The 26,302-nt window shown below is 41.6% G+C and overlaps 1 protein-coding gene across 1 annotated transcript in view; it reads right to left on the bottom strand.

The window, feature by feature from the left end:
- Nucleotides 1–26,302, bottom strand: part of LOC124596979 — an 87,542-nt gene that overhangs the window by 42,612 nt on the left and 18,628 nt on the right. Inside the window, exon 3 of the mRNA XM_047135913.1 lies at nucleotides 3,707–3,951. Coding sequence (XP_046991869.1) covers nucleotides 3,707–3,951 — 245 coding nt within the window. The remainder of the gene's footprint in view (nucleotides 1–3,706; nucleotides 3,952–26,302) is intronic.

The raw sequence follows: 26,302 nt of genomic DNA, 5'->3' as shown, positions 1-26,302 counted from the left end.
AGCTTTTTAGATGTCCCCTACAATTTAAGCCTCATGAAGATAAGCCACAGATGGAAAAAAAGACTTTAAGTCATTACAGTTATTGCAAGTGTAAAGCAACTGTCAAATGTTTCTTACAAACAAACTTTTTGTGTATATCACATATAATGGTTGTTGATACATCATTTGCTCAGCCTCAAATTACACAACTTTCATGTTTCTTGTTTGCTAATTCTTGGGAAGCAGATGGACATATGCCTTTCTGTTCCAAAGGTTCTCAATGTTTAATCAAGAAAGTCAAAAGTTAATAGGCAGACACATTATTGATAAATTCTTCAAAAAAAAATTTCTTATATGATGTGATTTTCTTTTATTTCAGGAATACAAAATCTGTGCACTGATTCCTGCCACATTCATGGGAGAGTAAAAGACACATCGGCCATCACCTTGTTATGCGAAAGACACTGTACACATTATATAATTGATCCATGGTATAAACCCCTCTTTTGTCACATTATAGTCCTTTATTATTTCAAGCTTGTTTGTTTTATCATCAAGTTTTCACAGTTCATTCATCATTGAAAGGAATATCACTGATTTGTTTTTCTTTGGTACATGTGATATGAGAGTGATATCTTTTTGCAATCCAAAAATTGAAGACCCATATTTTCAATTTTTGCCTGCCTGAAATTCAGCATGTATTTCTCTTTTGTCGTTCTTCTGTGTGCCTATACCAGTAAGCTGCTTCTCTAGGAGAGATGTCGCCAAAGAGTAACTGGTGTACCAGTTATGTAATGTGACATTACTATTGCTTCCTTCGATGTCAGCAATCAGGCACTTCACTACGACACGTGGCTTGTTTAAGGTCTAATATGGGCCGTCCTCTTGTTTCCCACAGTATAATTCCAGACTACTTGTAAAAAAATGTTTTTTGTCAAACAGAGCAATGATATTGATTCTCAATCCCATATTTTGTTGACTTGTTGCAAATATACTGTATGAAACTGCAGCACCTGTGAAAAGCCTCCAATTTCTCATCCATATTGGCTGAGATTGCATGAATTTCTACAATTGAGAACAAACAGTTGCAAGAAAGGATGAATGGCAGATAGTTTGTCTGTTTTTCTTCTTTCAGCACACATGTTCTTGTCATCAAATTGCATACATCGATGTAAAAACAAAAATCTCTTCTGACTTGTACGTGATCTTAGGATTTGCATTCCTTTTCCGTCTGAGTTCCATAGCTTCAGTGCATTATTGCAATGTCCTTTCTTTATTCCAATAAGATGTAGACATCCCAGTAAAGCAAGTATTTCAGATCGTGATGTCAGCTAGATGGTGCAGTGGTTAGCACACTGGATTCGCATTCAGAAGGGCGACAGTTCAAACCCGCGTCCGGCCATGCTGATTTCCCTAAATTGTTTCAGGCAAATGTTGGGATGGTTCCCTTGAAAGGACACAGCCAACTTCCTTTCCCATCCTTCCCTAATGTGATGGAACCAAAGACCATGCTGTTTGGTCCCCTCCCCCAAATCAACCAACCAATCATGATGTCTCCTTTGCTTCTCTATAAAGAGAGTACTGTGATGATTCACTTTTCTTCTGTATTTGTAGATTTGTATGAGTGACTATATTATCTATCATACAGTTGTCCATTGTTTTATGAGAAGCAGAAATCTCGGTACTCAGATCATCTGCACTGCTTCTAGGACCAGGAAACACTTTCACTTTATTCTTATTTCTAACTTTACTCTGGTTGAAGTATTCAATTTTTTTCACTTTGTATCGTTATCTTTGCCAATAACAACTCCAAATTTCCATTCTCATTCGAATCACTATTGTCACCTTCAGTCACAGTCAGTATGTCTTGTTCAGAATAACTGCCATGTTCACTTTCTTGAATTATTTCCACCTTCTTGTCCGATTCCCCACTGCCACTACTGCACAGTTCATGATTTACCCATCTGACATGTCCGACAACTACTGCATAATTTTGGCTCTTTCTTCTGGTGACAATTCCCTGAATAAGTGATAAACTAAGTAATTTTTTCAAAGCTACTGATCTGGTATAAATATCCATGCACATCTACATGTATATACCAAATATGTATTTTCTTACAGGACTAAGCAGATGGAGTACTTTGCACATCGGTAGCATTCTGCCAACAGATTCTCGGAACCACAGGCACACAGAAAGTGACAAAGTGAAACTAACTACAACAGTCGAACCAACAGTAAACTGTGAGAAAAAGCAGTGTTGCCACTAGTAAAAAACTCTATATCCCAGTGTGTCTGCTTGAGGATTAATGTAAGACTGAACTTGACTAACCAATTGCCATTTGAATTTGTACTGTTGTACTAGTTAATGTCCGCAGCTCACAGTCTCGCGGTAGCGTTTTCGCTTCCCGAGTACAGGATTCGATTCCCGGCAGGGTCAGGGATTTTCACCTGCCTCGAGATTAACTGGATGTTGTTGTGTCGTCTTCATCATCATAATTCATCCCCATTACGATCAGAGGAAGGCAATGGCAAACCACCTCCACTAGGATCTTGCCTAGTATGGCGGTGCAGGTCTCCCACATCTTTCCCCTACACTCTGTCAAGGAGTATGGGACTTCATCATCATCACTAGTTACTGGATCAAGCTGTGCTTGAAATCATTATTCATCAACATTTTTGCAATTGTTCATATTGTTAGCCATACAATGCCAGTTATCAATTCATAATCTAACATTCAGCTTTGGTTGTTTTCCTTCACTCTGATTGACATTTATTCATTTATATATTTTAAATGTGTGAGCCTTATCTGTCCTCACAAACAATGTAATCTTAATGCAGCTGGGATCCTTACATAGTGTGATACACTATTAGAAATAGATATAAAATGAAGAATTTCAGTTCCCAATTCCAATGCACTTTGAAGAGTGGTATTGGTAATCAGGTAGTTAAGCATGTGTAGTAATGAGGCATTGGAGTGGCTAATAACGTAAATAAAAGTAAAGGAAACAGTAAAACATATATAATAGTATGAAAAATAATTAATGTAAACTTAAAATAAAATCAGAAGGGGTTAGATGAATATAAAGTAAGGTGTGACTATGGTAGACAAACCTGTAAAATTATGATAGAATTGCTGGTTACAAAATTATGAAATAAAATTGCTTGCTATAAAATTATGAGACAAGGTGGCCAGCACAGTGAACACAAAGAAACGCCATTGTATGTGACAAATATATCATGGAAGACACAAAAAAGAAAAGAAAATATAAAAAAGTGATGGCAGGTAATAATTTCAGATAACACATTGACAGAACAAGAAAAAGAATATTAGAAAGGATGCACATTTAACATGGAGAAAAAAGTATCACTGAAGCTGTTAGGAAGAGCATCAAGTTAGGAAAAAGTGACAAGCATGTATTGCAGATAAAGCACAGACAGGGGAAGGATAAGAGTGCCAGAAAAGCAGTGGAGAGAGTGGAAGATAAGTTGGAGGATGAATAATTGCACAGGAAGAAAAAATGGAGGTGAAGTAAAAGAAAAGTATCAGACTGTTAATTCAAGCTCTGAAAGAAACAAAAACATTATGTATGATACAAATATGTTCTCACTTTCAAAATTCAGAAACTTTGGTAGTGACAATTTAGTTCATCAAATTCACAAAAACAAAGTAATTTGGTCTCTTTTCCTCTACTCATGTTGATATTAAATTTTGGAATGAGATATTTACCTGCTGCACCCCCTCTAGGAAGTGATACTCCATCTGCATATTCAGCAGGTAGAAAACGTAGATATCGAGTATTGGCATTGCCCCAGTGTGGATTTTGAACGTTGTTGCAGTATCCAGAAAATGCACGGTATTTACGAGGTTGACAAGGAAAATCAACTTCAAGAGGACATCTCTCCCCAAGTGATGTGCTGCGTATGTCCATGAGAGGCAAACCGTAGGTTATTTGGTTGCCATTTAAGCGGAACCTGAACCACACAGAAGATTAGGTAAACACAATGAGCAATTTGAGCTACAATATAAATTTATTGCCTATGCACACTGACTACCATGAAAAATCAGGCTTCTTACAGGAAGGAATGACAAATGATTTCCACGCTTAATGAAAATTAATTAGCTGCCAACTGATGATGTCTTGAATAATATAATAGAAAAAAGACAATATTTTGAAAATTATTTTTAGCACTGTTAATGTCTGCAGAAATAGTCTTTACCAGGAATATGTATTATTTAGTTTTCATTTTTTCCCATAGTATCTATCAGATTCCAACTTTCTGTCTTAAACATGCAGGGTACTTGCAAAATACATTATCACTAAAATATACAAAGTACACCATAAAATTTGTTCCTTCCATTTTACATTTTATGTATCCATAAAATTTAAAAAGGGAAACTGATAGGTTAAAGTTAGATAGTGGGAATTACTGAAGTTCAGTGGCAAGAGGAACAAGACTTCTGCTCAGGTGAATACAGGGCTATACATACAAAATCAAATAGGGGTAAAGCAGGAGTAGGTTTGATAATACATAAATAAATAGGAGTGTGGGTAAGCTACTACGAACAGCATAGTGAATGCATTATTGTACACAAGACAGACACGAAGCCCACGCTTACCACAGTAGTACAAGTTTATATGCCAACTACCTCCGAAGATGATGAGGAGATTGAAGAAATGTATGATGTGATAAAAGAAATTATTCAGATAGTGAAGGGGGATGAAAATTTAATAGTATGGGGGACTGGAATTTGATAGTAGGAAAAGGAAGAGAAGGAAAAGTAGTAGAAGAATATGGAATGGGGGTAAGGAATGAAAGAAGAAGCCGCTTGGTAGAATGTTGCACAGAGTGTAACTTAATCATAGCCACCACTTGGTTTAAGAATTGTAAAAGAAGGTTGTGTATGTGCAGGAGGCCTGGAGACACTGTAAGATTTCAGATAGATTATATAATGGTAAGACAGAGATTTAGGAATCAGATTTCAAATTGTAAGATATTTCCAGGGGCAGATGTGGACTCTGACCACAATCTATTGGTTATGAACTGTAGATTAAAACCGAAGAAACTGCAAAAAAGGTTTGAATTTAAGGAGATGGGACCTGGATAAAGTGACAGAACCAGAGGTTGTAGAGAGTTTCAGGGGGATCACTAGGGAACAATTGACAAGAACGGGGGAAAGAAATACAGTAGAAGAAGAATGAGTAGCTTTGAGAGATGAAATAGTGAAGGCAGCAGAGGATGAAGTAGGTAAAAAGATGAGGGCTACTAGAAATCCTTAGGTAACAGAAGAGATACTGAATTTAATTGACAAAAGGAGAAAATATTTTACAAGCAATTCAAAAATGAGTTCGACAGGAAGTGCAAAATGGCTAAGCAGGGATGACTAGAGGACAAAATAAGAATGTAGAGGCATATATCACTAGGGGTAAGATAGATACTGCCTACAGGCAAATTAAAGAGACCTTTGGAGACAAGAGAACCACCTGTACGAATATAAAGAGCTCAAATGGAAAACCAGTTCTAAACAAAGAAGGGAAAGCAGAAAGGTAGAAGGAGTACATAGAGGTTCTATACAAAGGTGATGTACTTGAGGGCAATATTATGCAAATAGAAGAGGACACAGTCGAAGATGAAATGGGAGAAATGATACTGCATGAAGAATTTGAGAGAACAGTGGAAAACTTAAGTCAAAACAAGGTCCTGGGAGTAGAAAACATTCCATTAGAACCACTGATAGCCTTGGGAGAGCCAGCCATGACAAAACTCTACCATCTGATGAGCAAGATGTATGAGACAAGCAAATTACCCTCAGACTTTAAGAAGAATGTAATAATTCCTGTCCCAAAGAAAGCAGTTGTTGACAGGTGTGAAAATTACCAAAATATCAGTTTAATAAATCACGGCTGCAAAATATTGCATACTTTACAGACAAATGGAAAAACTGGTAGAAGCTGAGCTTGGGGAAGATCAGTTTGAATTCTGTAGAAATGCTGGAACAAGCGACTTATCTTAGAAGGTAGATTAAGGAAAGGCAAACCTACATTCCTAGCATTTGCAGACGTAGAGAAAGCTTTTGACCATATTGACTGGAATACTCTCTTTCAAATTCTGAAGGTGGCAGGGATCAAATACAAGGAGCGAAAGGCTATTTACAATTTGTACAGATATAAGACGGTAGTTTTGAGAGTCCAGGGACATAACAGGGAAGCAGTGGTTGGGAAGGGCACGAGACAGGGTTGTAGCCTATCACCAGTGTTATTTAATCTGTATGGTAGCAGTAGCAGCTTTATTCATCTGTAGATCTCTTTTTACATGTCAAAGTATTTACAAGCTTAGATCAATTTAAAATAAGCTAATTTGTACACACATATATTTACAGACTTCTAGTAAGACATAATTTACTCCTGGTATACAATACTTTTTTTATAAATAACTCATTAAATAATGTAATGTCTCACTGTACACTCATATCTCACTATGAGTCACTGCACACACTATACACACATTGTTTCATAGGACTTCACTCACTAGGCGTGCGCGATACTAACATCTCTTCCTCTCTCTGAGCTCAACATCTTGCACCCCCCCCCCCCCCCCCCCCACACACACACACTGGTGATCTCTGGGTCATCTTCTGTACCACAACTTCCCATTTGCTATCCTGCAAAACTGAGACAGCATCCCTCCCTAATGAGTGAGATGTTGAGCTCAGAGAGAGGAAGAAATGTTAGTATTGTGCTACACATAGCTTGAGGGTAAGTATTTCTAGAAAGGAAAAAGCATAAAGTGAAGGTGTTATGTGGTATGCTGGATGTTTTATAATCATTATTATTATTATTTATTTGTGCAATGTTTTTTATCAAACCCCTACTCTGTTTTATCTAAGTAATCCTACAATGTATAAAATGTATAGGATAACAGGTATTTTTATCTACCTTTTTAAATTCAATGCCACACACAGCAATATTAATGACATTATGAAACAATTATTGTACGTTCTGAAAAAAAAGTAGTGGATTTTGTCATATGGCACAGTACAGGGCTGAAATCATTCTTCAGATGTCAAATAGTTCGGGTAAAGTTGTTGGGAAGAGACAGTTGATTGTGAGGAGAAGAGAATTAGGCCTTTCTGTCATGTCTGATCCAGTCCCAAGATGAAGACTCCCACTATGCAGAAGAGTGTACATTGAAATGAGCCTTAACTGCTCACTAGAACTTGGAATTCAGAACTGGTTAGATGCCTTCCAGAGGTAGAAATTATGACTCAGGTTTTAGTATAGCACACAGTCTTATTTATGTAGATGCAATGAATGCCACTCTGGTTTCGATACCTGTACACAAATTGTCCAATTATGCTGCTTCAATTCCTAAAGGCCGTTTCAAGATTTTTCTGTAGTATAAAGGTCTGAAACTGGATTCTGCGAATCTCGCGATGCAAAAGAATACCCTGTATGAGTAATAAGAAGCTAAACTGGCACCCAACTACAGAAGTGTTATCATTGCTAAAGAATGGAATTAGGCAACATTTTTAGAACCAAGTACTTTGTAATTGATAAAGAATTGGTCAGGGTTTACAGGTATCTCACTGCAAAACATTTAGCTTAATCCTGACTTTGCCTCACTTAAGATGAAGTTTTTTACAATAATTACCATTATTTTTTCTCTGGTACTGTTTCCGTTATAGATGAATTCGCAATGTGGCAAATGCAATAAACATGCGATTGAAAAGAAAGAAAGAAAATACTTTTTAGACGTTTTACATGCAGGTAGAAGATATAAGTCAACCAAGTCAACATCACGTTACCTGCACGTGAGCTCTCTCACTTTTGTTGAAATCACAGAAGGTTGTCTACAGTATTAGCGGCGAGATTTTCCAAATGGATTTTCGATTTGAGAAGATATTGGCGACATGTAGACTTGTATCTAATGAGAATGTAGACAGTAACGTAATTGAAATGCACATTCACCTAAGGCCAAACGAAACGAAATATTCAAGTTCTTCTCCAACAATCGATGTTTCCTTTATGGTAATTTGAGCTCGCCTACTGTACGTGAAAGATGTGGGAGGGGAACAGAACAGTAGAAACGACGGATGTGTATTTTAACTGTAACAGTTTATGTGGCAAGTCACATTGATGTCAATAAAAATACGAGATATGCATATTTTCTAACAGGCTTTTCGCGTGACGTATGTAAAATAAAACAGAAAAGCTGCTGAAAAATTTATTTTTATAGTGTGTATTTGATTACATTGGAAAATGTTGCTAAACGAATATCATTTATCAAACATAGCCGAGAACTGAAATTTTATTGAAAGAAATTAATATTTTCTGATGTAATGTTCCTGCTTAATTAATGTCACAGGGAAGTCTTCCCTGTTAATTATTTTTTATAGCCCCCACAAAAGGAGAAATTTTAAACACAGCCGTCAGATAGTGTTATTACTAAGTTTTTAAGAGAATTATTTAAACATTTCATCAAACTGCGTAAAAAATACTGTGCGCAAATTATTTTCAATTCGAGGGCTTTATAGTGCCGTTATCGATTTAAATCAATACTTTGGTATTTAAGCCCGTGATTAATACGAGAAATAAGCAGACTGTCACGAGAACGAATCCAAATTGGTTGAGGTTGCAGTGGTTCCGTCATATAGACCACGATCATTGTAGTGGGACGAAATTAAGCGTCACCCATCCACCAAAGTCAGCCCAGTTTGCAGGTGACTATAAGTTTAATTTAGTTTTGTTTATGTGTTTTCTTATTATTTGTAATAGATGTGAATTATTTAAAAGTTTTGTATTTTTTTATGTGTTTCATGTACGGAGAGGGCGGCGCAACGAACGGGGACAGCATCTTCGTTGCCGCGACCAGAGAGGAAATTGCTGGCCGCTATACGTCGCGGGTCGACAGCCAAGGAGCAACAGAAGATCCTGGAACCGAGTTGTTGCGTCGTGCTTCTAAAAATTAAAAATAAATTTTTATACTCTTTTTGTACAACAATGACGTCATATAGAGCTTAATCTTATTGAAAAGTCAGTCACTAACTCTCAACGCTCAAGTTCACATCTGTATGTGTAGGAAGCTAATAAAATAGTGTATGCTACTAAAGTTGAAACACGTGTCTTGAAGATTTATTTATGAAGAATTATGTGAACGGATTAATAATATATTTGACAAGATTAGTGATTCTTACGGTGTTCACCGAAACTTTGAATCTCAAAAGTTTATTTAATGTGTGATTCTGATATCGATTAGATCAAGATAACGTGTGTCAATATAATTTCTGAGGAGAAACAAACGAAATTTAAATCGGAAGGTTTACAAAAACCAATTGGCCCAAGTGATGTAATTCTTTGCATACGACTCAACTGATGTTTTACAGTTTCGTTCAAGAACCATTCTATGACAATTTAAAAAAAGGAATATGAATCATTTTGAAGGGGGTTGTAACTGACGTGGGTGACGAAGTCTGCACATGGTCATACATATATCAAACGAAAAACTATACGTCGTTAACACTACATCATTTGCTTGTCATCGTTTGCTCCGTCCTTGACGCCTTCGTCGTTGACGAGGCTGACTTTACCGTTCCCTCCTCTAACGTACTCATTCAAACACGGCCGACGTGTTTCTAGTCGGCCGTGCACTTAACCATCGTCTTTCTTTGTGAGATGATGAGTAGCTATGGGTCGCTCATGACATTAAAGTTTCGTTTGAAGGCCACAAACAAGGATCTTATACACACGATTTTGTTCTTTTTTTATGTTGGCGTAACATCTGAGTGTTTCATATAGTCTTGACGCTCACGTCTCACATTTTCATGTTCTGCAAAATGCCACCAGTGCGATGAGGCTCCTTTGTGAAGTAACGTTGGAAAGTATTTTTGATTTGACTGTTGCTGCTTTCATCCCTCATTTCTACTACACTTATTTGAACAGCGGTTTTCTCACATGAGATACTGAAGGCCACTTATCAAGGGAATCACGTGGATGTCGTGTTTATTGACTTCCGAAAAGCTTTTGATTCGGTACCAGACCAACGTATGTTAGCAAAAATACGATTAGGCTATATGCGGTGTTAAAATTTGTACTGGGATGAGATGTTCTTGGTCACAACGGTACATATTATCTTGAATTATGTCTCATCGAATGAAGTAAAAGTAACATCAGGCATGCCCCTGGGAACTGTGTTGGGACCCTTGTTGTTTACGCTGTGTATGAATGACCTGGAAAATAATATTAATAGCAACATCAGTCTTTTCGCAGATGCTGCAGCTATCTATAAAGAAGTAGTCTCTGAAAAAAAGCTTTAGAGTTATTCAAAGAGATCTCAATAAGATTTCAAGGTAGAGCAAAGAATCGCTGTTTAAGAAAAAAATTAAAAAATATGGTATCCTATGGCTAAACAGCAATGATGAACAACTACAATCAGCTAACTCATGCTAACATATATGGGTGTAACACTCTGTAAGGATGTGAAATGGAAGGTTCACGTGGGCTCATTCATGGGTAAGGCCGGGGGCAGACTTCTGTTAATTGGTATGGTATTGGGAAAATGCAGTCAGGCTTCAAAGAGGGCTGTTTACACATCGCTTGTGAGATCGGTCATAGGATATTGTGGCACACATAACAAACAGTACTAACAAGGGAATTGGATATATACAAAGAAGGGTAGCACGAATGGTCGCAGGTCTCTTTAAACTATGGGGAGAGTCACGGAAATGTTGAACAAACCTGAATTGGCAGACTCTAGAAGACTGACGCCTATTATACAGCGAAAGCATGCTTATAAAATTGCAGGAACCAATATTAAGTGAAGTATCTAGAGGTATTCTTCGACCTTGTACATATCACTCCCGTAAGGACTGCGAAGGCAAAATTAGACTAATTACGACATACAAAGAGGTATTTAACCAGTCATTCGTCTCACGCTCCATACATGACTGGAACGAGAAGAAATCCTACTACCACGTGGAACCATGCTAAGAACCCTCTGCCATGCACTTCACAATGGTTTGCGGAGTAAGTACCTGTAGGTGGAATAGTTGTCGTTATTGTCTTTTTCATAGACATACATGTTGACAGAGCTATCTGTTCAGCAATTATGCTTTGCTTTGAAACTATTTCTATGACGCTCGTTTCTTCAGTACTGCGCATGCCGGGAAAAAAGATGACAATGACGCTGCTGTCGTAAATGGGAAACAGAAAAATAAATAGATATTTACAAATTTTGCGAAACTATGACCGCAAAGAAACACTTGACATCCTTCTGAGATTCTTGGATCAACAGATCACTGCCAATTTAGAGAGAGGGTGCTTGACCAGCTGTCGAACAGCCACAGCCCACGTGTGTCCTACGAGGATTGTCCAAGGCAGATGTGTTTCGGGCTGAGCTCAGAAAATGATGCAGAAATACTTCGGAGAGACACTTCTCTGATTTAAGATTTTCACATGAACGCAGCTTGAAGTGGCGTTATCACATTATAGCTCTTCTCATCTTTTTATTTTTGTGCTCTTTTCAGGGTGATGCATAAGTATGAGATGTTAATTAGTTTCCTGTATCATCGTTGAAAGATGTATCATAAATTTCACATTGTCCTGATCATCAATCACAGTGATTAATGTTCATTCTACGACAGAGGTAACCAGTTTAAATCCAAGTGTTGTATGATTCGTATTTTTTTCAAAGATCAATTAGAAAGCTTGCTTAAAACCCTTATCTTTTCTGCGACATTTCGCTCAGCAATTACGGAAGAAGATACACGCAGCGCTAATAGAACATTTCAGTTCTGTTAATGACGAACGAAATGACTTCTGATTTGTGATTGTTTTGTTACCACTATTACGAAACAGGTTAGCTATCATTTATACTTACCAGTTCCAAATCTTTTTTTCTGCCTTTTAAACTGATTTTTGTAGCGAATTGAAACGGACCGGCAATCAAACCATTGAGCAGAAAGTGGTAGCCATTACCGAAATAAGGCGAAGGCGATTTCATCAGCCGAAAACGTTATAGTTAGTTCTCTTGGGACACAAAAGGGATTTTTCTTGTTGATTATCTTGAAACGGTAACACAATAACAACGAATACTGCGTTAAGTATTCCGGACCACAAAATGACAAAATGCGATAAGAACGGAAATGGATTGCAAAAGAAAAAATATAAATATTTCTTCATGACAATAACCCTGTGCATGGTGGTGCTTCTGTGACGGGAAACTTAGGGATTTCAAGTACGATTAATTGGAAGATTGACTCTAATCTCCAATAGTCTGACTTATAGCTAATCCCTTAAATAACAGTGAAGTGGGTAAGCACTAGTCGTAATTGGTTACTAACTTTCTATAAATAACTAGCAGCGGGTCCTTCTCCCTCTTAAAATGTAAATTTAGTTGTTTCGACAGCCGTAAATGCTTTCTTGACACAAAACTATCAGTGTTAGTGAATGAATGGAAAAAATAAAACCATCGAAAATATAAGTGTTACTAATGCTTAGGCCACAAGGCAGTCTTTGACACGGAAAATAAATTCTTGAGGGCAGTATACCGCAATGATTTGTCAATTAAATAAATCAGTCGAATAGACGTAAAATATATTTGCCTTGGAAGAGATCTTCACAAAGTGTATTGTGCATTTTTGGGCTTTGAGCGCAGGGAGAAACGTGTTTCTTTCTACAGCATCAGCTGCGTAATCTATATTTGATCGCCACCTGCGAGTTACAGTTACACACACTACAAATATCAGCATAAATATACATCGTAGTGTAACTGTTTACATAAAAAGTGCCACATCTCCACATTCTTTCCCGCTCATTGACCAGTATGTTCCAAGAAAGATTTTGACAGTTATGATCAGAGTAAACATAGTCCTTAGAAAGTCGAATGCTATTACATAATAGTGTGTTCTGCGCCTATTATAGCTGCTATATCATATTACATTTAGTTTTCCCTTCCAACATTAGAATATTTTGTAAATTTCCTCTATTTTTGAGTTGTAATCATAAACCAGAAGAAAACTCAGGTTACAAAAGTTCCAAATGGCTTCTGGGAACAATAAACTGTATCTCCGATTTTTATTTTGCCATAACAACAATCATTTTCTTGGAGTTAGTTGCTTCAATTCTGAAAGGGACATTGTAATACTTGCAGCATAACAGATCCAGTTATCCAGACTAAATGCAACTACACTGCGAATGCTGTTCTTGTGTGTACAGAATGAAAAAGTTGCCATTCGTAAGCAGGTGGAAATCATTCTGACTGAAAGCTGCTGAGAATGGGTATGTTAGACGAACTACCGAGGGGCGTATAGGCTATTAGACTATCCATCTCCTCTATATGAAGTACGGGACCTATCACCACTCATCCACTTCGACTGTGAGTGGCTTGTGATTTGAAGGTTCTAGGGCACCTGTACAGGACAAGCAGGGATCAGGATAACTCCCGGTATTACACCCATCCCCTAATCAACAAGTTGGAGGTACTGCTCCCCACTGAGACTGAACACTGAGGCACACTTCCCCTCTTGGGAGACCTATCGTCTCCCATGTCAGGGAGAGGATAGGCGTACGTCAATCGCCGGAATTTCGAACATCTGGCGAATAATGGTACAGAGGAAGCGTGGCGCAACAAACTGCAGACTGTGGTGCACAATTAGAACGGACGTTTCCTGTCATCTATACTCTGAGGTCACACTTGGGCCATATAAGAGAGAATGAGAAGACCAACCTCTCCCACATAATTTCAACAATGATTACAACCCGTAGTATTGTTCCTGGAACTGATCGTGGGCCTCAGATTCTGAGTGGCGTTGAAGGCGTTCGCAAATCAACCGAGACAGAAATTGACATAGCTTGCGAGTTTGTTTTGAGCAAGACTCAGTATTATGAGCAGACAAACTTTGCATCAACGTCGACCAACAGATCATCCACATATGTAGTAGAAAATTTAAGAGAAAGCCTCATCTCGCTAGTTAACTATGTTCCTCATTCATACTATCTTCGTTGGAAGAGACCTTAACCATTTAACAGTTGATTGGACAGTTACAGTTTTGTAAGTGTTGGATGTAAGATAACATCCTGTGAAACAGGGCTAGATGTCTTCTCTGAAAACGACCTAGAAAGGACAGTCCGTAAACGCCATCGTGATGGAAATGTATATTAACTCTATATCCAAAGCAACAAGGAAACTTGCACTGTTTGAGGATGCCCACATCAGTGGCCATAAAACGGTTTTTACAACAGTGATTGCCAACATACAAAGGGCGATTAGAAGAATTACAAAGATTTACAAATTAAGCAAGCTAGATAAAGAGGCAGTAGTGTTATTTCTCAGTGAGAAAGTCAGAAAATTTAACTCTAGTCAAGAGCATGTGGAGAGACTGTGGCTGTGGAATTTACAAGAATGGTTGACTATCACTGGATACACAGGTACTAGTAGAACAATTGATGGTGGGAGAGACCGTACACGGTATACAGAATCTGTAAAGAAACTTCTAAAGTATCAGTGACTACTGCACAATAGTTTGAAAACAAAGCTTAGGGATATAGACAGGGTGTTGGTAAATGAAATGCGTTTGACTGTCAAAGGGCAATGCATGACGCCTCAAACAAAACATGTAGAAATTCTGGTCATGTGTAAAGACTGTCACTGGCAGTAAAGTCAAATGTTCAAACATTCCTGGATGATACAGAATTTGAATGTGCCCAGTAGTTGGAAGAAAACACAGGTCACACCCACCTACAAAAAGTTCTTAAAACTACTGTAGAATATCACTGACATCCAATTTTTACGTAATCTTAGAACATACAAGCTCAAATGAAATGACATATCTCGAACATATCGATAATGTTCAACGCAACATGCACTTTTCTCACGTGACATCCTGAAAGCCATGGCTCACGGCAGCCAGCGAGATGCAGCATTAGCATTACACTCAGTACCACACCTACATTTATTATCGAAAATAGGACTCTGAGGGGGTATCAAGCGAAATTTTTGATTGAACTGAGGATTTCATGGCAAGAAGGACGCAGTTCATTATCTTGGATGCAGGAGTAACTTTGGGTGTACCCCAGGGAAGTATGTAGGGTCCCTTGCTATTAATGTTATCTTGCGCGCAATATTAATGGTAACCTCAGACTTTTCACAGATGATGCAGTTATTTGTAATTTGTAAAAAAAGCTGACAAATTCTCAGTCAGATCCTGGTAAGGGCCGGCCGTGGTGGCCTAGCGGTTCTAATCGCTTCAGTCTGGAATCGCACGACCGCTACGGTCGCAGGTTCGAATCCTGCCTCGGGCACAGATGTGTGTGGTGTCCTTAGGTTAGTTAGGTTTAAGTAGTTCTAAGTTTTAGGGGACTGATGACCTCAGATGTCAAGTCCTATAGTGCTCAGAGCTATTTGAACCATTTGAGCCTGGTAAGATTTCAAAGTGGTAAAAAGACTATTACCTTCCTTAAACTACCAGAAATGTAAAACTGCGTGCTTCACTAAACGCTGAAATGTAGTGTCGTATGATCGCAATATCAGTGAGTTACAGCTGAAATCATTAAACTCAAAACTGAGTATAATAATGTGTTCAGGTATAAAACGGAATGATGAGAGAGGTTTAGCCGTAGGTAGTAGGGTAAGTAGCAGACTTTTGTTCATTGGTAGGATACTGAGAAAATGAAGTAGGTCTACAAAAGTAGTTGCTTACAAAACACTTGTGCGAGTCAAAAAAATGGCTCTGAGCACAATGGGACTTAGCATCTGAGGTCATCAATCCCCTAGAACTTAGAACTACTTATACCTAACCAACCTAAAGACATCACACACATCCACGCCCGAGGCAGGATTCGAACCTGAGAACGTAGCGGTCGCGCGCTTCTAGACTGAAGCGCCGAGAGCCGCTCGGCCACACCGGCCGGCGTTTGTGCGACTCATCGTAGACTATTAATTTATGACAAATATATGGGTTTAACAATTTGTAGGAATATGAAATGGAACGATCTCAGTTGTAGGTAAAGCATGTGGCAGACATCGGTTTACTGGTAGGACACTGGGAAAATCAGTCTACAAATATGATAATTTAGAAATCGTTGGTACGCCCTGTAAAGGAATTATATATTTTTTTTTTATGAATGTATAGACACTAGTTCAACTACCAGAGATTAATGCGTAAAGCATTTGCTGAACAAAAGAAGCTTTACGCTCTTCGTTTATTAGTGTTAGAATAAGTTACCTTTCGCTGTTATCCTGTCCTAGTGTTAAGAAGTGTTATGCCATTTCTTACTGATAACATTAGGTTAAATAATGAAAGTGATTTTGAAGCAGAGCGATTTCGTCTTTTGTGATACCATGAGTCCCAGCTTCTGAAATTCTGGAAAATTATTACTATTATTTTAATTTTATGTAGAGGATTTAGATGGAGGCGACGATCCTCACGGCGACGCTGCTCAACAGTAGAGGTACGTGAATGTGTTCATCTTTTTCCTTTCGTGGCCGCTACCGTCAATTTCAATATACTTGCCGCGACATTCAGAACCTGCAGTCTTTCTTTTCATTTAATTTCGAAGTCCACGCATGTACGTTTTAAGATGAATAAATGCATTTAACTGTAGTTCTTCTTATCCAGGCCACGGGGATCATTACACTCAAAATGTACGTGCCTCTATCCCGTTCGTTATGTTCACATACATTTGAGTATGTACAAGCGTATCTATATTTCCTACACAGTATTAACGTTTATTATTATTATTATTATTGTTATTATTATTATTATTGAGCACTCATTCGCGAATGTACATGTCCTCTTATTTGATGTAGGCAGTCGGCTGTATTCTTTAATAATATTATTTGTAATAGTCAGTGGGTTAGTTTCCACACTTGATCTTTGCCTGTGTCGCAACAGCGCTTCACGCGAAATATTTATGACACGACATCCACAATAACTTTTATTTCAAAATTTCGACGTCCGACTGAATAAAGATTTTTCAAACAACAACAATAGCAAAACATAATAATATAAGAGGACGCGTTACAAATGGCGACCGAGCGCCATGACGCTTGTTAATTTTCAGAAAAAATTAGTACATATTTTAAGTGGAAATATTTAAGTAATTTTTCCCATGCATTATTGCGACTATAACCAATTGTTTCTGTTACATGTTACGCTAGCTGCGTATAAGATCACCAAATTTACTAACGAAATCAGCCCATAAAATTCACATATATCCATAAAATAAAAATTTTGAAAAAAAGGCGGAACTTCTGGAACATCAAATTTTTAAGCGACCACTAAGGAAACGACCGGCAAAAGGAAATACTTAAGGTAAGAGCAACAGCACTACTACGCTTTTAGCTGACCGTAAATGTGGGACTGAACAGCATTTTTCCTACACCCACAGCGTAGCACGCATTTTTTTCAAAATTTCAATTTTTATAGATAATTTGTAGATTGCTGTTAGTAAAATATACGTGAATGCGTCACAAGATGGCGGATCATTTTCACTGATTGCGCGCGTAAAAGTCAATTATCAGTCTACTGTTTTACCAGACACATATTTTACTACATTGAATTACGCGAAAGATCGCGACGTCATCTGTGATTTGTTTACGTGTCGTACGAGTCGCAATACTAGTGAAGTTCGGCTGCACGTTGGTTTACGATTACATACAGCTATGGTGAAATTAAGATCACAAACCAAAACGATGGATAATTCGTCAGATGAGGAATCAGTTGGTCAACCTATACCTGACACAGAGATAGAAAACATTGCAGATACAGATACCGCAGACGCAGCGACTAGTGGAACTCAGACGCAAGCGACAGACGAAAATATATCAACTCTAGAAACTATTCTGGATTCCGCACATGTACCAGGTCCAACAGAGACAGGCATTATGCAGATGTTTAGAATAATAACAACACAGATAGGGAATGTAACAGTCCAAATGAATACACAGATATAAAATGTCACAGCACGGATAGAGAATGTAACAGCCCAAATGAATGCACAGGCCAAAAATGTCACAACGCAGATAGAAAATGTCACAGCACAGATAGGGAATGTAACAGCCCAAATGAATACACAGGCCGAAAATATCACAACGCAGATAGAAAATGTCACAGCACAGATACGGAATTTTTTTTTGTTTTTTTTTTTTTTTGTTTGTGGTTTTAGGGCGCAAAACTTCTATGGTCATTAGCGCCCAGCCCGTGACGTAGGAAACAGGAAAAAAACGAAATTTAAAATCAGCAGCAAGGGGAACAAAGTCATAAAATTTGAGAAACTAAAGGCAGAAGGAATGCTTAAAAATCCACTATAGAAAGGGGTTGGTTGTCCCCAAAAAAAAAAAAATCAAATGACTGACGTCATTTCACTGTCACTAATAAACTGTAGAACGCGGTCAGCTGAGCGCGTGTCATCTGCTAAAATCAACGATGGATCAGGCGATAGCTGTAGACGGGAGCGTAACGGACTAAAATAGGGGCATTCAATTAAAAGGTGTCTGACCGTCCACAGCTGAGAGCAGTGGGGACAGAGTGGGGGAGGATCACCGCTTAAAAGATGTCGATGGCTAAAAAGACAGTGCCCTATCCGGAGTCTAGCTAAAATTACCTCCTCCCGACGACGCGTTCGGGAGGAAGAGGTCCAAGCGCAAGGAAGGGCTTTCACTTCCCGCAATTTATTATGGGGAAGTGTTGACCAATGCGCATGCCATAAATGAGCAACTTGGCGACATAAACCGCTCCGTAGATCGGTAAACGGAAGAGACTGAATAGCTGGCCGAGGAAGAGAGACTGCAGCCTTGGCCGCTATATCGGCCGCCTCATTCCCACAGATACCAGCGTGTCCCGGGAGCCAGAGGAACGCCACTGAGACGCCCCCCAGGTGGAGCAAGCGCAGACAGTCCTGAATCCGGTGGACCAGAGGGTGCACAGGGTAAAGAGCTTGGAGACTTAGGAGAGAGCTGAGAGAATCTGAGCAGATTACGTACTGTATCCGCTGATGGCGGCGGATGTAGTGGACAGCCTGGAGAACAGCGTAAAGCTCCGCTATATAAACCGAACACTGGTCGGGAAGCCGAAAGTGATTTGGGGTGTCACCAACAATATAGGCACTCCCTACACCTAACGATGTTTTCGAGCCGTCGGTGTAAATAAATGTGGCTTCCGTCATTTGTGCACATAGAGCAGCAAATGCCCGACGGTAAACAAGTGTAGGGGTACCATCCTTGGGAAATTGACATAGGTCTCTGAGCAAGTCGATCCGGGGACGGAGCCAAGGCGGTGCTGTACCCCAAGTTGTCAAGAAGGTTTTAGGAAAGCGGAAGGAGAGAGAATGGAGCAGTTGACGGAAGCGGACTCCCGGGGGTAGTAGGGAGGAGTAGCGGCCTGCATACCCGACATCAAAGGAGGTGTCGAAAAAAAGGTCATGGGCTGGATTAGCAGGCATGGAAGACAGATGGCTAGCATAACGACTCAGAAGAACTGCCCGCCGATTGGACAGCGGAGGTTCAGCAGTCTCAGCATAAAGGCTTTCCACAGGGCTGGTGTAAAAAGCTCCAGACACTAAACGTAACCACGGTGGTGGATAGAGTCGAGACGCCGATGAATAGACGGCCGAGCAGAGGAGTAGACTATGCTTCCATAATCCAATTTCGAGCGCACTAAGGCGCGATAGAGGCGGAGAAGGACCACTCGGTCCGCTCCCCAGGAGGTACCATTCAGGACACGGAGGGTGTTAAGGGAACGCAGACAGCGAGCCGAAAGATAGGAAATGTGGGAGGACCAGCACAGTTTTCTGTCAAACATAAGACCCAAGAATTTAGCGACGTCGGAAAACGGAAGGTTGACAGGACCTAGATGTAAGGAGGGCGGAAGAAACTCCTTACGTCGCCAAAAATTAACACAAACGGTCTTACTGGGTGAGAAACGGAAGCCGGTTTCGATGCTCCACGAGTGGAGGCGATCGAGACATCCTTGAAGACGTCTTTCAAGCAGGCTGATCCGTTGAGAGCTGTAGTAGATCGCAAAATCGTCCACAAAGAGGGAGCCCAAGACATCAGGAAGGAGACAATCCATAATTGGATTAATGGCGATGGCAAACAGTACAACACTCAGCACGGAGCCCTGGGGTACCCCGTTTTCTTGGGAGAAAGTACGGGAGAGAGTAGTGTTCACCCGCACCCTAAATGTGCGCTCTGCCATAAATTCGCGAAGAAAAAGGGGCAGCCGGCCTCGAAAGCCCCAAGAGAACAGTGTGCGGAGGATGCCTGTCCTCCAACAGGTATCGTATGCTCTCTCCAGATCAAAAATATTGCTACCGTTTGGCGTTTCCGGAGAAAATTGTTCATGATATAAGTGGAGAGAGCAACAAGATGGTCAACGGCAGAACGATGCTTTCGGAATCCGCATTGGGCTGGTGTTAAAAGACTGCGGGATTCCAGCCACCAAGCTAAACGGTAATTCACCATACGCTCCAAAACCTTACAGACACTACTCGTGAGAGAAATGGGGCGATAGCTAGAGGGGAGATGTTTGTCCTTTCCAGGTTTCGGAACGGGAACGACAATAGCTTCCCGCCATCGCCTGGGAAAGGTACTGTCGGTCCAAATTCGATTGTAAAGGCGAAGGAGGTAACGCAGGCTATGGGTTGATAAATGCAGCAACATTTGGACATGGATACCATCCGGTCCTGGGGCGGAGGAACGAGAAGAAGAGAGGGCATGTTGGAGTTCCCGCATGGAGAAAACAGTATTGTAGCTTTCGTGATTTTGAGAGGAGAAAGCAAGATGTCGCACTTCCGCTGCACGTTTCTTCGGGAGAAACGCTGGCGGGTAATTTGAAGAGCTCGAAATCTCAGCAAAGTGCTGACCCAATGAGTTAGAAATTGCGACGGGGTCCACTAAGGTATCATGCGCGACAGTGAGCCCAGAGACCGGGGAGAAACTAGGCGCGCCTGAGAACCGTCGAAGCCGACTCCAAACTTCCGAGGAGGGAGTGAAGGTGTTAAATGAGCTAATAAAGAATTTCCAGCTTGCCTTCTTGCTATCGCGGATGACGCGACGGCATCGCGCACGGAGCTGCTTATATCGGATACAGTTTGCCAAAGTTGGATGGTGACGGAAAATGCGAAGAGCACGTCGCCGCTCACGTATTGCGTCACGGCATGCCTCGTTCCACCAAGGAACTGGGGGGCGCCGGGGCAATTCGGAGGTGCGTGGTATTGAACGTTCCGCAGCTGTGAGGAGAACGTCGGTAATATGTGTGACCTCATCGTCGACGCTGGGAAAGCGACGGTCATCGAATGTCGCTAGAGACGAAAAAAGTGTCCAATCGGCTTGGGCAAACTTCCAGCGTCGCGAGCGCATATATGGCAGTTGAGGCTGCAGTCTAAGAACACATGGAAAGTGGTCACTCGAGTGTGTATCATCAAGGGCGAACCATTCGAAGCGCCGAGCTAGCGTAACAGTACCGACCGCAAGGTCCAAATGAGATAAATTTGTCATGGAGGCAGACAAAAATGTGGGGACCCCAGTGTTGAGGCAGACTAGATCCGCTTGGTGGAAGACGTCTAGCAATAGTGAGTCACGTGGACAAGGATGTGGAGATCCCCAAAGCGGGTGGTGGGCATTGAAGTCCCCAACCAGCAAATAGGGGGGTGGAAGCTGACCAAGAAGATGAAGGAGATCAGCTCGTGCCATTGGTGTGGACGATGGAATGTATCCCGTACAAAGAGAGAACGTGTATCCAGAAAGGGAAAGACGGACGGCGACAGCTTGGAAGGAACTGTTTAAGGGGATTTGGTGATAATGGAGAGTATCGTGGAGCAGAATCATGGGTCCTCCATGGGCTGGAGTGCCTTCAACAGAGGGGAGGTCATATCGGACGGACTGAAAATGAGGGAGAACAAAGCGGTCATGGGGACGCAGCTTTGTTTCCTGAAGACAGAAGATGACCGGCGAGTAGGATCGTAAGAGGATCGACAATTCATCCCGATTGGCTCGAATGCCGCGGATATTCCAGTGGATAATGGACATAGGGTGAACAGAAAATGGAGGAACGTGACCAAAGGTGCTGTCAACTCAACGACTGCTCAGAGCTTGCGACCGACAGCATGGAATGGCATTCAGTCGAAGGCAGAAGATCCTGATCCATAGGTTGGTCAGGAGCAGCTCCAGCCACCAACGATCGGCCAGTTGACCGGCCACCAGCAGTGCGCCTCGGCGACACAGAAGACGGCCGAGGGCGATTTCCGCCAGGTGGTGCTGTAGATGGGACACGCCTTGGCGGAGAAGGAGAGGAACTGTGTTTCTTCGTAGCCTTCTTGGAAGTATGATGTTTAGATGAAGGAGGAACCGATGGTTGTGAAGTTGCGGTACGTAAAAACTCTTCACGAGAATGCTCTTTTTTCGAAGACTTGGCGTCTGACTTTTGGGCTCGAGATTTAGCAGAACCCGACGAAGGGTGAGCCATAGAGTGGGCAGGCGAAAGTGGTGAGGTTGAACGGGCGATCTTTGCGCTGGCCGATCTGACGACCGTGGTACTAAAGGTGAGGTCGCAAGTCTGCGTGGCCGCCTCCTTTGTTGGCCGAGGAGAAGCAAGGACAGTGCTGTATTTTCCATTCTGAGGCACAGTGGGCTGTCGACTGGCAAGTAACTTTCGAGCAGCAAAGGTCGACACCTTTTCCTTCACTCTTATTTCCTGGATGAGTTTTTTGTCCTTAAAAACGGGCAATCTCGAGAGGAAGCAGCGTGGTCACCCATACAGTTGATGCAGCGAGGAGATGGAGGTGGACAAGCACCCTCATGGGCATCCTTGCCACACGTAACACATTTGGCCGGATTGGAACAGGACTGGCTGGTGTGATTGAACCGCTGACATCGATAGCAACGCGTAGGGTTTGGGACATAAGGGCGAACGGAAATTATCTCATAGCCTGCTTTGATTTTTGATGGGAGTTGAACTTTGTCAAATGTCAAGAAGACAGTGCGGGTTGGAATGATGTTCGAGTCAACCCTTTTCATAACCCGATGAACAGCTGTGACGCCCTGGTCAGACAGGTAGTGCTGAATTTCTTCGTCAGACAATCCATCGAGGGAGCGTGTATAAACGACTCCACGCGAGGAATTTAAGGTACGGTGCGGTTCCACCCGGACAGGGAAGGTGTGGAGCAGAGAAGTACGCAGCAATTTTTGAGCCTGGAGGGCACTGTGTGTTTCCAACAACAGGGTGCCATTCCGTAATCTGGAACAAGACTTTACAGGACCCGCAATTGCGTCGACACCTTTCTGAATAATGAAAGGGTTGACCGTGGAAAAGTCGTGACCTTCGTCAGACCGAGAAACAACAAGGAACTGTGGCAACGATGGAAGAACCGTCTGTGGCTGAGACTCAGTGAACTTACGTTTGTGAGCAGACATAGTGGAAGGTGAGGAAACCATTGCGGAAGAATCCCCCATGATTACCGGCGTCTCTGATGGCGCGCTCCTCCCTTGTGGGGGCCCTCACCGAGGGCACACCCGCCTTAGGTGATTGTTCACACCTCAGGTCACACCTCCCGACAAACGGACGGAGGGACCAATCAGTGGGGTAACGCTCACAGTAATTTTCAGCCTCAATTTAGCAACAACACGACTAACCCACGAAATGTGCAGTGGCATTACCCGATTAGCAAGGTGAGGAAACCACTGCGGAAGAATCCCCCATGATTACCGGCGTCTCCGATGGCGCGCTCCTCCCTTGTGGGGGCCCTCACCGAGGGCACACCCGCCTTAGGTGATTGTTCACATCTCAGGTCACACCTCCCGACAAACGGACGGAGGGACCAATCGGCACTTTCGGAAGGTATCAGCTCGGGTAATCACCCCTCCCTGGGCCTGGCCGTTACCAGGGGGTACGTACGTGTCCTACCTGTCTACCCGGGGCGGGGAATTACGCGTTACCCCGTCACCGGCTACGCATGGAAGTGCGTGGGTCGGCCTTCAGACACGCACAGGGAGGAAGAAAGAGACAGGGAAAGGAAAGAAGAGAGGTCTCAAACGCCGCAGCGGAGAAAAGGGTAAAGAGAAGAGGTAAAGAGGTAAAGAGAAGAGGTAAAGAGAAGAGGTAAAGAGAAGAGGTAAAGAGAAGAGGTAAAGAGAAGAGGTAATGAAAAAGGGAAGGACGAAGAAAGATGAAGACATACAAGCAAGGAAGGCGAAGAGTGCGGTACATTTACAAGCGTCCGTCTCCGGACGTAGGCACAAACCATACTCCCAGAGGGGGAGAAAGGGAAGGAAAGAGCCAGAGGTGAGGGGGGGGGGGGGGCGAAGATGGGGGATGGGGAAGGATACGGAAAGGGAAGGTATGCAGCCCGGAAAGGAAGGAAGGCCACATTAGCTCGGGGTCCCGTGCTCGCTACACACAGATACGGAATGTAACAGACCAAATGAACAAGCTAGACAGTGATGTAAAAACCCTTACTGAAATGCACAATAACCTGACGACACAACTGACACAACTAAAAATAGGGGTAGGGGATCAAGTAATAGAAGTGGTGCGTGAAGATCTAAACTGTATGAATCGGGATATTGGTTCAAATGGCTCAGATGGCTCTGAGCACTACGCGATTTAACTTCTGAGGTCATAAGTCTCCTAGAACTGAGATATAATTAAACCTGACTAACCTAAGGACATCACACACATCCATGCCCGAGGCAGGATTCGAATCTGCGACCGTAGCGGTCGCCCGGTTCTAGACTGTAGCGCCTAGAACCGCACGGCCACTCCGGCCGGCCTCGGGATATTGACAATTTGAAAATCAAAATTTTAATCCAGGATTTAAAAGAAAATGAAAAAAATGGGGACAGAAACTATTTTGGCTATTCCGGTAACCGGAAGCGAAACTGGAATAGGAACAACAACGGAAATCAGTGGGGTAACGCTCACAGTAATTTTCAGCCTCAATTTAGCAACAACACGACTAACCCACGAAATGTGCAGTGGCATTACCCGATTAGCAATCAACACTATCAGTCCCAAGCTCAAAATAACACTACGCCTGTAATCTCCGAACAAAATCATGATCGCAATGTGCAATGGAGTAACAACACGTCGGGGGTGAATATTATAGAAGTGACGAACGAAACACCTACAAACAGTAATAAGGGGCGTTAAACTAAACGTGGCTTCATTATGCTCCCCAATGTTGGCCATGAATAATCGTGGGGGCTATCCATGCTACCATGACAATAACTTGCTAAGATATCAAGATGAAACGGACATGCGTGATTTGTTAACCAATGAGGGAGAACCACATTTGTATAGTGCAGTGGTCTAGTGCAAGCTAGCATACAGGCTATAGTAGGAAAAATACCCACTCATATCCTTGTGGATAGTGGCGCAAAAATTAGTGTTATGTCGAAGGCATTGTTTAAAGAGATTGACAGCCACAAAGCTTTACCGACCTATCCATTGCAGAACTGCAGGGTATTAGGAGCCATAGGTGGAAAATCTAAATTAATTAAGGTACAAACCATGGTCGAAATACAAATGGAAGATATTGTTTTTCAGGCAATTTTTCTAGTAGTGGAACGACTGACGGAACGGTGTATTTTTGGCATGGATTTCTTAAGGGAAAAATGCGCAAAAATTAACCTAAAAACTGGGAAGTATTATCTGTTTATAAATGAGAAGAACTGTACTGTAGATTTGACAGAAGTCAAAATTAGCTACGCCAAACCTTGTCAAGCTATACACATCCAAATTTTAAAAGTCAACACCTTTCGAAGCTATGACTCGAACGGAATGTGGTGTCAGCAAGTAGAGCAGCACGAATTTGAGGATAAAATATCAGAATGCACAGGAATCTCTCAGCAACAAAAGGACGACCTCAGAAGTGTATTGTTACGTTATGTACGCGTGTTCGACAGGAAACCTGGAGTTATTAGAACGTATCAATATAGCATGAATGTCCGGCCCCACGACACGTTCTGCAAAAACACTTATTCCATATCGTGGTCACAAAGAGAGGCAGTGGCCCAGGAGATGAGGAGGATGCTTGCATGGAATATTATAGAGACCTCCGTATCGCCGTATTGCAGTCCATTGCTTGCAGTAAAGAAAGCGGATAAATCGGTGAGACTTGTTCTCGATGCCAGGGAAATCAATAAGATTATTGATCCAGCGACCACCCGACCTGAAAACCTAGAAGAACAATTGCAGCGGTTCCACGGAGTACAATTATCAACTAGTGTCGACCTCCATAGTTCGTACTGGCAAATTCCTCTATCACTTGAAAGTAACAAATACACAGCATTCATATTTGCAGGCAGGTCCTACCAGTATTGCGTTTTGCCC

This window comes from Schistocerca americana, chromosome 1 (genome assembly GCF_021461395.2).
Source record: "Schistocerca americana isolate TAMUIC-IGC-003095 chromosome 1, iqSchAmer2.1, whole genome shotgun sequence".
Classification (NCBI taxonomy): domain Eukaryota; kingdom Metazoa; phylum Arthropoda; class Insecta; order Orthoptera; family Acrididae; genus Schistocerca; species Schistocerca americana.
The sequence above is the reverse complement of the archived record's forward strand: the minus strand, read 5'-3'. Positions and strand labels throughout refer to the sequence as shown.